The sequence below is a fragment of the Leuresthes tenuis genome, unplaced genomic scaffold, assembly GCF_036924035.1.
Source record: "Leuresthes tenuis unplaced genomic scaffold, fLeuTen1.0.hap1 SCAF_8, whole genome shotgun sequence".
NCBI lineage: Eukaryota > Metazoa > Chordata > Actinopteri > Atheriniformes > Atherinopsidae > Leuresthes > Leuresthes tenuis.
In genome coordinates, this window is record NW_027325362.1 from 9,423,676 (window position 1) to 9,437,249 (window position 13,574).

The 13,574-nt window shown below is 40.8% G+C and overlaps 1 protein-coding gene across 3 annotated transcripts in view; it reads left to right on the forward strand.

Annotated features, from left to right (window-relative positions):
- Window positions 1-13,574, forward strand: part of LOC140312878 (equilibrative nucleoside transporter 1-like) — a 40,422-nt gene that overhangs the window by 22,880 nt on the left and 3,968 nt on the right. For 2 of the 3 annotated variants that reach the window (XM_072390746.1, XM_072390747.1), the window contains exons 2-11: window positions 5,107-5,184; window positions 5,369-5,450; window positions 6,051-6,226; window positions 8,310-8,449; window positions 9,872-10,006; window positions 10,908-11,005; window positions 11,213-11,294; window positions 12,013-12,098; window positions 12,774-12,882; window positions 13,151-13,236. In XM_072390746.1, coding sequence (XP_072246847.1) covers window positions 5,156-5,184; window positions 5,369-5,450; window positions 6,051-6,226; window positions 8,310-8,449; window positions 9,872-10,006; window positions 10,908-11,005; window positions 11,213-11,294; window positions 12,013-12,098; window positions 12,774-12,882; window positions 13,151-13,236 — 1,023 coding nt within the window. In that variant the 5' untranslated portion in view covers window positions 5,107-5,155. Of the gene's footprint in view, window positions 1-4,099; window positions 4,182-5,106; window positions 5,185-5,368; window positions 5,451-6,050; window positions 6,227-8,309; window positions 8,450-9,871; window positions 10,007-10,907; window positions 11,006-11,212; window positions 11,295-12,012; window positions 12,099-12,773; window positions 12,883-13,150; window positions 13,237-13,574 lie in introns of those variants that run through there. The other variant, XM_072390745.1, reaches the window with a different exon arrangement.

A 13,574-nucleotide genomic window follows, 5' to 3' on the forward strand; every position in this document is an offset into this window, starting at 1 on the left:
ATTTGAACTTCAGTCCTTTTTTTTTTTAGGTGTTTATGATGGTTTATATTTGGCTTTTCTGGTTGTAAGTCCCATTTCCTTCCCCCAGTTTCTTATAATACGGTCACAAACATTGACTCCTGTTTCTTAGCATTTGTTTTTTCATATAATTAGTTGTGCATTTTCTGCATTGTAGGTAGTCTGCATTAGTTTTCTGTCCCGACACTTCATTAGTAGACCCGCATGTTGCTACAGATTTCACAAACAGCTGATTGAGAACAACAAACAACTTCTACCACAGTTCAGTTGAGTTTTATAATCCTTTCAATGAAACATGTTTCCTGCCAATCAGCTAAATGTAAGGCTCACAAAGTTCCACGAGCACCTTGCTTTACCTCCAGGTTTAATTGTATATTTAGATTTGTTCAGCTGTTTATTTTAAAAGGGGATTCCATATGAATGTCCTCTGTTTCATCTGAAAAAAAAATGCAAAAAAATTATGGTTTTACAAAAAATGCTGAGGTATGTCGCACAAACTCAAGATTGTCCAGCTATCAAATATAATATTTAGAGCCCTATCTGTGCTTTATTTATTCCTTTACAGAATAAAAAAGCTGAACAAACATCTTCCAAGTACGGTGATTCCATCTTTTCTGCCAGGGGCTGAAGTTAATCGAAGTGCTCCAGCAGACCTGTGGAACTGCATCAGTCCTGCACTATTTGCACCAGAGAAGCTCATTTCCTTTAGAAAATTCTCTGCTATTTTGTTCAATTCTTCTACTCGTAACTGTATCCAGTAGTTTCATTTATAGGGGAGACATTCGTTTGCAAATCAATCAAATCGATAATCAAGATTATTTACTTTTTCTTGTAACATTGCATGAAACCAAAAAGATCCGGTTTGTGTTGCAACACTGAAAGTTTGGACGCAGCTGCCATCAGATTGGGTTTGAGAGGATTAGAAGATTTAGAAAAAAAAAAAAAATTGTGCCTTGTTATAAGATAATGAAAAAGGTAACTTCCAGTCACAGCAAGTTAAATCTTTGTTCTTAAGGGCGCTGTTTGTTGACTTTCACCGAGAGGCCAGCCAATGAAAATGGGAAAGTGTACCACTGCACATACTGTAAAGTGGGTGTGAGTGTGTGTGTGGGTGTAGGTGTGTGCGTGTGTGTGTGTGGGTGTAGGTGTGTGTGTGCGCGGCGGGCATCGTTTCAGCGATCTTTGCCAGCTGGCTCATGCTGATGAGGAGGTTGAGAGAGGCATACTTGATTTTCAAAGTCTCAAACAGTAAGCCTTCCCTTCTCTACCATATCACTTGCTTTAGTTAAATGTCTCGATACCTATAGAACCATAAAAATCACAATAACCATAATTATTATTATTATTTTTTTTTAATCCTGTGCACATCTGACATGTCCACACCACACTAAAAACTATTGTAAGGTATTTATGACTCTCTGACACTCACATTTCCCCAGAACCCGTGTATCTGAACTCCTTAATCACGTCACATATATCTGAGCTATTCCTCTCATGGCTAATGTTTCTTCTCCATTCACTGAGGCTCCTCTGAGACCCGCTTTGAAATGGTTTGTCCTACAAGGATTTGGGACACGACTCGGTCTGTATACTTTAAACTGCAACTTACTGGGGTTCTGTAATGCCGCTCCCTATGAATAATGTTTGGCTTCACTGAGCCGAGCAGTGAGATTACATGCAAATTTTCTATGGCAACCAGAGGAGAGAGGTGGCAGAAGATTGAGAAATTGTGAAGCAGGTGCTTTGGTCTGGGTTAAGCTAGTTCAAGATTGAAAATGACTGAAGCCTCCAGGTCAAATAAGGTCTTTCTTCTGTGGAGAAAGCCACCAAAAAAAAACGTAAAAAAATAAATAAAAATCTTCTAGAGGCGATTGGGAGAGTTTGAGGAATCAAAGAGTTCAGCAGGGGATGGGAGCTCCTGACCTGCCATTCTGTCCACAGTTTTCATGTCTTGTTATCCTAAAGGTGAACCCTTTTCCCATCCTGCATTCCACACAGACCTCTCTCAGACAGTGGTCTCTCAGTTAATGTCTGCCATAGCAGTCCCGTGTTGTTGCGATGCGTGATACCTAATGAGTTATCGTGTGTTGGCCTCCTTCATATAGAGGACTGTCTGTGCTCACTCATGGCATACTCATGACCAGCCATATCAACCAATCGATTCATCGTGTCTATAAGCAACAAGAACGTATGCCTTGCAAATACTGAGGTCTGTGACTCCCTGAGTGAGTTCAGCGTAATCTAACTTTTAGATTAGATTGTTTTGAGTTATCTAAGTAGTTGTCATACATGTTATGTTTTCCTTCAGTGTTGCTCATTAAATCTAATAGGTGTAACTAATGCGGTCCCAAACACATTTGAGCTTATCTGGAATTCAGCTTCATCCATAACAACAAAAGGAGAGGTCCTCCTTACCTGCTTTACATTAGGAGGAAACTACTGGTGAGCTTAACTACTCATGCCACCCTAATCTTTCTTTGGATTGTATTTTCTCCTGTCTTTTAACTTCAGGGTTTAATTTGACTGTATACAGTGTTTGAGGCTCCCTTTTCTCCCCTTTCTGTGGTACGTTTAATCATTTATTTCAACACACTAGAAGTGTGTATTATTCATGATTTCTGCTGTGTAAGCTCGACATCTCTTTAATCTGTTTAACCATTTTGAAGGTTTTTTTCTTTGTCATATTTAGTTTATCTATTTATCTCCTGAAACAACAGTTTTCCCAATTTGAAATAAATGCTCTGCATTACTCTATTATAACGGTGGCCTTTGGAAATACTTGGAAATACAGGAAATACTTGAAATACTGCCTTCAATAAAGGTGCACATTGTCATCAAGAAAAAGTAACTGAGCTTATAGCTGAAGCAGCAGTTCAGTCGGGTCTTATATGCTGCGACAGGATACAACTTGTCTTGCCTCACTGGCAACTTGTTGCCTTTATATCCACAACACAGCTGAGCTACAGCAGCTACTCGATGCCAACAATGCCCACGTTTTTGCTCTCTCTCTGCTAGCGTCATAGTGAGTCTGTGGTTCGCAGTAGTGAGAAGTTTGTCGCTTGTATGGAGGCCGAACAACACCTTCGTCTTCACATTTATATCAGTCAAACTTGTCTGTCTAAATGTTACTGTGAGGCGGGGGCTCGCAGCACTGTTCAGACAGGAAGAGTGGACGTCCCAGACGTGCTCTCCAGAATGAAAGTCACTCCGTCTTTTGAGTTTCTTTGCATTTTTTGACATTGCTTTCTTGTTGGCTGAATATTATTAGACTGTAAATATATGCAGGTGAAACTTTGAAACCTGGCTTACGTGTAGTTGCTGCTAATATACTGAATGCATTTCCTTTTTTGGGACAGCGAAAATGCACGCAAACATGCGAGTCTAAACCAAAATCGAGCTTCTCAGTAATGGACTAACGCACAACCAGATAATCTGGCTGTCACTAAATCACTCCTGCATGAATATGCTCACCAAGACAAGTCAAAGTTAAGCTTCTATGGATACAAGGGAATAACTAACAAAGCTGCTCTCATTCCCATATTTCTCCTGTCTTCAAATGAGCTCATTCTGTTTGGTGAAGGAGTTTCACAACTATCTGAACATGAGTACCCTATTAGATTCAGGAGGAAACTTTCTCTGAGGGAGGGCATTATAAGGCGCATTACAGTGTCAGATGTGTTAAGATGATGAGATCAAAAGGGGGGATTTAGTCTGAGACTTGATGTGCCCGAAAGAGAGGACAATAGAATATGAACTGAACAAAAGAGAACAACAGCTGGGAAGGTAGATGCATTAGAGGTGGTGAGACTAACAGTGTGAGAGGTAAGAAACAACTATTGCTCCTATTACTTATTACTATTAATCTAGGAGCTGACATCTGGATGCCAAGAAGTGTTACACATGCATACAAGGAATGTAAATATAAAGAAGTACAGGAAGGGTGGAGTCGAGGAGAACAGGGTCAAGAGACAAGAGAGAGAGAGAGAGAGATGGACACTGAGATGTAGAGAGGGGCAGTTCCAATGAGCTGAAAACTGGGTGTCAACCCACTAAACCTCTGTATGGTATAAAATCAAGCATTCGGAGGCTGTTCAGCTTTTCCTCGCTGTGCATCTGCTGAGTGGAAGGAAGAACTCTCCGTCTGTGCTCGATATCTTCTCTAAGTAAGTTTGTTTGTAAGGTTAATATGGACCGATCATTGGCATTTTTTCCTGTTTGTCATATTTGATTTACCACATGTGAGAGGAATGCTGTATGGGTGCGAAGATGTGTTTTTGGCCTGTAGTTTGTCTCAGCTTCACAACCACTGCATAACTTCACCACAGAAACGGCAAGATTCATTTTCGAAATCTCTTGTTTGGCGGATGTTTGACCACTTAATGCTCTTGTGGCTGGATTTTCTTGCTCTGTAATAGCTGAGAAGTTTGTGAACAAACATAATTTAGGAAGTGGAACTTGTGTCTTGCAGTTTTAGGGGTTCTTTAAACTTTAAACTGAGTCTTGTAGCTTTGTTTGAATCAGTCTGTTGTTTGGTTTCTGTGAAATCACATTTTAAAGTCTGTCAGGTTGTCTGGAGGACGGTAAAGGGTGTCTTAAAGTTGTAAAGTTTGGGTTTTACTAGGTTTTCAAGCTTAAGACTCACCAGAGATAAAGAAAAACATGCAAGTGACTACAGACCTCTTCCAGTTGGGGTTGTTGGTGGTGCAAAGCCACGGCCTTTGTGCCATCTTGCTCTGCAGCACAGGCTCCAAGTTTCAGCTCCTGCTTTTATAAACAGTGTCTTAACCTTCTCTGCAAAATAACATAACAAGTTGAATTAATTAACTCACAGCATTAGTTTGTTACCAACTTTATAAATACAAGAAGTTAACAGTGGAAAACAATGTCTAAACATGCCTCAAACAAATGCAATTCAGAGGAGTGGCGAACACGGAGTGTGTGGTTTACACAATAACCCCTGGAAACAGCTCATTATTAAATTGCTGTGTAAATATCTGCATATAGGAGGAATACGTAGGTAGCTGCTTATACAGAAAATGTCTGTGCTGGCAGGTTTTGGAAACAATTGTGTCTTTCTGATCATTGCAGACCCTGTTTTGCCTCAATCAAGCACTGAAGCCTCAACAGCCTGTGAATCATGACGGCCATCAACGCACCTCGAGACAAGTAAGAGAAGCTATTCAAAAATGGAAGAAAGGCTGTTTTTCTGTGTTCTTTTAGTTTCACAACTGCATGCTCAAAATGAGGCTTGGATGAGAGCCAGAGAATAAGTAGTTGGAGATTGTTGATACAAAGATGAATGACTTGATTGATGCACTTTCATGTAGATTTCCTTTTGCTGCTTTCCCAGATACAATGCAGTGTGGATCATTTTCTTCATCCTGGGTCTGGGAACTCTCCTACCGTGGAATTTCTTCATGACTGCAGCAATGGTAGGTTTAAGAATGCTTTTAATCCCCTGAATGTGAATCCTTGGAGTAGGAGACCAGCCCGTTTCGGTTAGTTAATTGAAAGGTTAGGCTCTGCTTGGAGGAAGGTCACCTATCTCAAAGGAAACAAAGGTTATTTGTTTACCTTTCACTCAGGACGGCTGAAATGACTGCAGCCAGGTGCATTTCTGTTGCTGTGGTTTAGTCTCTAATCCCAGAAATTCTTCTTGAGCTTCAGAGGGTTAACTTGGAGTTAAATGTGGAATGTAGGTTTTGTTATGTGCAATATTATGTGGGTTTACCTTAAAGGTCACGCTTAAACTGTATCGTTGTTATGATGGAGGAAATGAAAGTTTAAAAAAAGAAAAACAGATTCACTTATAAGACCTGGACCATAAAGATGGTTATTTGTGTCGTCTAGCATAACTCTAACCTTTTTCTTGTTGAACATACACAGTTTATAGTTCAAACTGATGTGGATTAATGCAAAACTCCTACTGTCACGAGGAAGAGAGGTCTATTCAGGTCTTTCTTAAAAAAGTTTAACTGTTGAGTAGCAAGAGGACAAGTGTAATGAATGTGTGTTGCTCCATGTTTTTTCAGTACTTCACCAGCAGACTGAAGGACACACCAACTGGCTTCTCAACCAATCTGACGGTCAACAAGACCTTTGTAGATACTCCCAACGTGCTGCAGTCAAAGTTTAACAACGTGATGACGCTGTGTGCCATGGTGCCCCTGCTCATTTTCACCTGCCTCAACTCCTTCATACACCAGAGGTACTCGTGTTTCTGCTCACTGACACACTCCGACCAAAAGAAAAGAAACCGATCCCATAGATTCGTGTTTCCTTGTGTGTTCTGGTCTATCTCTGGTCTAAGTGAGGACTCGAGCGTCAGCTGCTGCCAACACTGTTACAGTAATCAAGTCTACTGATGCACGGACCAGCTTTTGAAATTAAATCAAGCAAGTAATCCCAAATAATATGAATCATTTGAGACATTAGTCATTTAATCCATTTCATATTGCTGTTGAAGTTCAGGTCCGAGTCCAGACTGGAACTCGGATATCTGGCTTGGTTTGTGGTTTTTAGCTTTACAGACTAAAATAAAGCACAGGCGTTTTTAATCATTCTTCTTTCCAAAGACAGTTGCCTCTGTTTTGTCAGTTCTTTATTTGTTCAAGGTACCTAATGAGTGCTCGTAAGGGATTATACTTATCTGGCAATATGGTTGTGTATCTTTTTATGTAATGAACTAATTTGTGGTACTAAACTTTTAAACTTGATACTGAAAAGCAGCTGCCTAAATCAACTTCTGATGTCAGGCTTTTATATTTGTTAAATCATGACTGTATTATTAATTAATTATTTGGTCATAAACACAAAAAATACAGTTATAAGTTATAAAAATGTCACAGAGTAAAGTATTAGTTTACAAGATAAATAAAAACCCAAGTAAATCTGCTGGAGTTTTGTCCTTTGCACAGTGAGCAGATGAGTCCTGTAGAAAGTTTACCAGTTAAAGGTGAAAAGTCCTCCCCTCGTGTTCAGCTCAAACTGAGCCATTGTTTTGTTTAGAAGAGAACTTGAGTTGCCAGAGTTCAGTCATGTCCCTTTTGGTCCAAAATGTCAGCTGAGTCAGGCCCACTGAGGATTTTATTTGTCTGTTTATTCTTAGTTTTGCAGTTTAATTTTTGTTCTAATCCATGGAGGCACACTGATTAAATCTTTTATCAGGTCGGCATATCAAGTTCATCCTCTCAAGACACAACTGAAAAACACAGATAATTATTAAACAATGTTTCTTTAGCTTTCTACAAGGTATCTTCCTGCAGCAAGCACACAGAAAGAAGTCTGCAGCATTAATTGATGACCTGTTTGCTGGTCAGCATTTCATCAAGTGCATGGAAATAATCTCCTGTTTGGATAACACGCAAACTCCTCAAAGTTGAGCCAATAACAACCCAACTCCCTTCTCACAAGATGTAAATGCTATTGAAAACACATGGGCTCTTCCAGACCTCGGGATTTACTGTGAGGGAAGTAAACCCACCAGTGGAAAGATGCGGGAGGCTGCAGTTTCTGATGCAGATAAAGAACACACATGGAAAGCTCCTGGTTATTTTTTGATAAGTGAGATGGCCGTATCAGTCGCTGACTGTTACACATGCATTACGTACAAAGATGTTAAACGAGAATAAACAAAAATTTGTGCAGTCAAAAGTTCAACTGAAAGAGCGTGAGACTCGTTTTAGCGTTCATTAACGGTTTAATGATTTCTTTTTGTAACACAGCGACTGATTTTTATGTTACCCAGGATATTTCATACAATGCACACAATCAACTTTCTTCAAGGCATTTCCTCCTGTTACCCTGTGACCCCCTTTATGTAACATGACCCCTGTCATGACTTTATACCTTTGCCGTGTTTGCTTTAATTAGACTTGGACTGAGAGTTCAGGATTGGGGTCAAAAACACACCTAACAACAACCTAAATATTGCTGTTTATGTTCTCCACCTACCCCGGTCTTCTTCCTCCTGACCTTCTTTGTCCTGCTGGTTCTTTCTCACAACACTTTGTTTTAGTTTCTTTTTTTTTTCCAGAGCAAATGCTTCCTCATTGGAACTAACTCATCAGCCTTATTTTCCACTAACTTGACATTGTTCATGGAAAGGATTTAATTCTCTCTAAAAGTCAGGATAACTACCACTCTTTTATTCCCACCTTTTGCTTTATTGTGCAACTCTTTTTCTCCTGCGTAATGTTTTTAACTGGTCATGGCTGATGTTGGTCAGTGCTTGTGCAGAAACTGATGCTCTGCAGTATTGGATCTTCTACATTTATGTGTCTATTTTTCAGGATTCCTCAGAAGCTGCGGATCTCAGGCAGCTTGACGGTCATCCTGGTGGTTTTCATGCTCACGGCGGTGCTTGTCAAGGTGGAAATGGCCCCTGTTACCTTCTTCACCCTCACTATGATCAAGATTGTTTGCATAAACTGTGAGTTTTGTGGTTTTATGAAAATATATTAGTAAAAAATAAGTATTTACAGCATGAATAAAGCTGTTTTTAAAAAAAATTTTTTTTATACCAACTGGTTTGATGCAGTGAGTCAAGGTTCATGTGTGTGTGTGCACTGATGCTGCATTGAACCAATAAAGTCTTGACACCCTCTCAGATCTGTTCTGTGTTGGGTTTGAACAGACAAACGTCTCTTTATGCCATTATACAAAGAATATCTTAAAAGAATAGTTTTCTTTACGACCACCGTTTAAAAAGTGCAGAGAAATCTTTCAAAGCTCAAAAGTCACAACTTTAAATGTCTCAAATGAGAACGAGCTGCTGTGCATAGATGAACCCAACAGTCGCAGAACAAAGCAGAGAAATGGTGAACTTGTCATCCTGAACTATCCACTTGATACAGTTAGACTCAATAGTAAACAAAATATCTTTTAATTTAAAGAAGACACACTATGCCCTTTTTTCACAGTTGACGTGGTTTCCTGAGGTCTAAATGAAATGTGCTTCGGTCATAATTTCACAAACATGAGAAACAATGGAGCCCTTCTCAGCCCCGTCTTTACACTTCTGATCAGCTGGTTTTTGAGGGTTGGAGTGAACCTCTTTTCATTATCAGGCTTCTTTTGAGAACGTTTCACAGCTTTGTGCTAACATGGCAATCTTTGGACACAAATTACACTTAACATACATCAAATATTAAAGTATGAGGGAGAGTACAGCTCAGAGGTTAGAAGCTGCCACTACCTCACACCAGACTGACAGAAAAATACTTCACTGGCAGTTTAATTCACGACTGCATCTCTGAAACGTTTTCCCCAAGGTTTCATTTCAACATCAACGCATTGTAAGTTATGACACCCTAACTTCGCTAACAGCCAAAGAATCACAAAGCTAGATTATATTAATGACCTACATTATCCTTGTCTGCAGACAGTTGGTACCGCTCCCTCTTTGGCACAATGGCGTCATGAGTCATGTATCGAACTGGTCCAGGTCCAGCAGGAATAAGCTCACCCCCCCTTAACCCCAGCAGGCCAGTTCTGACCCCCAGATTCTCATGTCTAAAAGCCCATCATGATTTGTTCTGCACAGGATGACCCTAAAGCTTTGATTTTTACATCAGCGCTTCCCTCCTACAGGTTCTTTCACAAAATTCTGCAGCGAGCCCCACAGTCGTTGTGCAGTGTGTTTGTATGAAAGAGCATTACTGGCCTCAACGTTGACTTAATGAGATATGCAACATTAAAAAAAAGAGTTGATTTGATTCATATTGTTTTAAGAAAAGGTGCCATTTCTCTGTGTGATAGTTGCTTCTTCTTCCTGGGATTCTTCCTGCTGCCTCTCGGTGCCACAGTGAGTCTCTGAACTGTTTCTTTCTTGACTGTTTCTGTCCCTCACCAGCGTTCGGGGCGATTCTTCAGAGCAGCCTGTTCGGGCTTGCAGGGATCCTGCCTGCCTCCTACACGACTCCCATCATGAGCGGACAGGGGCTGGCTGGCACCTTCGCTGCTTTCTCCATGATCTGCGCTCTGGCCAGTAAGTCACAAACCTCACGTATGCCTCCTCTGGTTATAAAAGCAGCTGATGGACAGGTGGTGGGGAAAATGGGAAAATAAACTAACCTATTTTTTATCTGTGACTGTGTGTGAAAGAGCTCTGTGCTTCTCTGTTGAAACAGTGGCCCAAAGGTCGGGCAGAGCAGGACTTATTTGTCACTTTCAAGTCTGATTTAAGGGCTGAGTGATCACAACACTTGAGCCAAACCAAATAAAAAAGATAAAAAGTGCTAAATGTTCTCTGCTCTGGTGACGAAGATAACGATTGTGTTTTTCTACAGTTGACAGAACCTGTAAGTTTGATTAAAAACCTGGCGGGTGAGAAGCCAGCCAGATCTTAAAAAAGCTGAAATATGCAGAGTGAAGTGATGTTCTCATCTGCAGTCCTCCACCTCTGCTGCTTCACACAACTACAGTTCCCGGCAGGGCTAATGTCAGCTGCTGTGGACGTATTTCCTATTACCACTTCAGTGGTAACCGTTGTACTCAGTTTGTCTGCTTTCAGTTTAAGAAGCACAGTCACACACAAACTCTTCCTCAGCTGAATAAATAATCTGTTTATCAGATCTGGCTTTCCAGTACATCCATAAGAACTCTGTCCTGCAGCAGTGACATGTGTCGTATGTGCTTTCTGTTGTTTGGTTCACTTATATGTGGCTTCTGAGCTCCAACAGATGGATGAATCATTAAAAGTATTGTTGGCTTTACCTGTCCCAGCAGTGCAGAATGATTCAGAAAGCCATTATTCACCATTTTCTCACAGGTTGTAGACTGAATATTCAGTTGATTTATTAAGATTTTGGCAGATGAGGCAACTCTTGATAATCATTTTTACTTGAGAACACAAAGCATTAACGGTTGTGTGTGTCGTTTGTCTTCAGCTGGATCAGAACTGCAGGACAGTGCTTTTGGATACTTCATCACAGCCTGTGTTGTTATTCTTCTGGCCATATTGTCCTACCTCACTCTGCCTAAAATGGTAAAACCCCACAGTTCCATTTACAGACTTTTGTTAAGCATCAGGTTTTCTTGTGCTGTTAAAACTCCCTTTTGAAAAGCTCTTTGTGCTTTAGAAAGTGGATGTTTTTGTGATTCACAGCATCTCAGGGAACCATTGTTATCCTTGTGTCTGTGTTTTCCTGCCTCTGTGGAAGTGGCTCATTATGGTCATTGTTCTCTCCAACAGGAGTTCTTTCAGTACTACATCGAGAGCAACGGCTCTCGGAAATCTGCAGATGAGGAGAACAAGATGGATTTACTCAAAAAAGGTACCTAAAGGACTTTCATGGGCCTGATCTGTGAGGTTGAGGAAGTAGTTTCAAGTAGATTTATTGAAACACTGAACATCACAGATGATGTCTGTCACTTTTTTGAAACTGAGCTACTCACACAGTTACAGTAAGCACATCATTGTGATGTTTGTCAGCGTTTTTTTTCCCCTAGAACTTAGATCCATACATGTGTCTCTTCTTGCTTTAACTAGGGAAACCCACCAACATATACCCCAGTTTAGACTGTTCCAGACTTTTTTTTCATAAAGTTTTATACTCAGGGTTAGCAGCAGGAACTTATTGACCAGGTTTCTTATTGAAATCCTCTTTGGGAATTGGAGTTTCCTTTGTCTGCAGAGGCTTAGGTTTGGGCTGAGGTTTATGTGACTCTGATTTTCATTATTCTAGGGGACTTAGATCTCCACAAAAGATTTGCAACAGCTCGTGTCAACACTGTTCATGTAGAATAATTAAAAAAAACATCTTAATATTTAACTCAACTCTGTGTAAGGAGTGTCGTCTGGAGTGTTTCTGGTTGACTGTTTTGTGCCCAAAGGATTTCTGAAAGTCTTTCTTTAAGTTTGTTTTGTCGACTAACTGAACTGCTCGCTTTGATTTATTGGTGTCATTATGTGAAAGAGCACACCCACCCAACAGTGGTAATGCTGCTCCAGGTGTCGCTAAACCGTTAAAGAGTTGTTTGTTTGTTTCTCAGAGAGTCCAGCAGAGAAGCGACCGGTGGTGAATCTGATGGAGGATGAGACCAAACCCAGTGTTTCCGTGTTTAACATCTTCAAACAGGTTGAAATGACCACTTTCTTCCTAGCAGAGCAATCAGCAGTCCTGTCTTTATTTCAGATAGAAGCGGTGTACATGCAGTAACCGCAGTGATAACATTTTGTAATGGTTTCTGTAAACTCTGGGCCATGAAACAAACATGTGAAAGGAGGACTGTTTAAATATTCCCATTCCTCCCTAAGTCCAGGAAGAATTTCATCCATTCCTTTACAAATTGATAATCAACAGGTGAAAAGCTTAGTTTGTTAAGCCCCCCCCCCCTCGCTGGCAGCTTCTGCGTGGGAAGAGCCACAGAAATATAAGGCAGTGTAGCCACGATGATGCTAATGCTAAAATGTCTAAACTGCTGGTAAATTTTGCGAAATGTTCAGTAGTCTACAAAAGCAAACACAAGAGGCTTCAGTGTTGTTTTTAGTGTGAGGTTCCTGTCCACAGCTGGTGTCTTACCTGCATAAGAAAGCTTTGTTCACCCTCCAGGAGAAGTCAAGTGTGAGGTGATGGCAAGTTCCAGACCTCAGCTCTGCACCGATTAAATCCTGATTTAAAAAAAAAAACGCAGCCTCGTTATATGAAATATACCTTTGAGGTCAAGTTTAAAACGTTCTACTTTTAAATGTCTGACTGAGATTCAGCAGGTTGAATTGTACTGATAATTCTCTCCTTGTTCTCTCCCGTCAGATCTGGGTGATGGCTCTGTCGGTGTGTTTCATCTTCACCGTCACCATAGGAACTTTCCCATCTGTGACCGTTGACGTCAAAACAACTGTAGCAGATGGAGGCGCCTGGAGTGAGTTTGCATTTCTCCTTTTTGTCCAGCTACGAACTGTTTGTGGAAGTGAGCCAGCAACTCCGATAAACTGACAAAAGAAAGGGGCAACTGGTGTTAGAAAGATGCAGTGGAAAGATTGGATTGATTGCCCCTAGTATGCCCCACATATTTAAAGAAAAGCTTGCTCTGAGGGCAGCAAACTCTTTGAGTCGGCCTCTCTTGCCAAAGCAGTTTGATTTGATGTGAGTGTGGCTGTTAACGGCAGCTTGTTTTGATCCTTTTTCAGTGACTTACTTCATCCCCGTGTCGTGTTTCCTCCTCTTTAACGTGATGGACTGGGCTGGCAGGAGCCTGACAGCCGTCTGCATGTGGGTCAGTACCAACTCTGAAGCAACGTGAAACCAAAAATCCTGGGTTTTGGTCTTTGTGGATCTGGTTATGATCCAGCTACAGCCGGCGTGTCTGTACTGTAAAAGAAGATATTTAAGAAGAACAAATATGTACTTATGACAGTCACCACTTTCCTTAAATCAAACCAAACATTAGTCTCTTGTTTCTAAACACTTCTGACTTATAGACTACATTTTAAAATGACCAGTGGGCATGTGGCGCTGCGAACAACAGACGCACTTGTTGAGAGTTTAACGAAGGCCTCTGGCTGCATCAAATGTTTACCCATGAGTAAATCCCTGTCATGTGAGGAGCGGCAG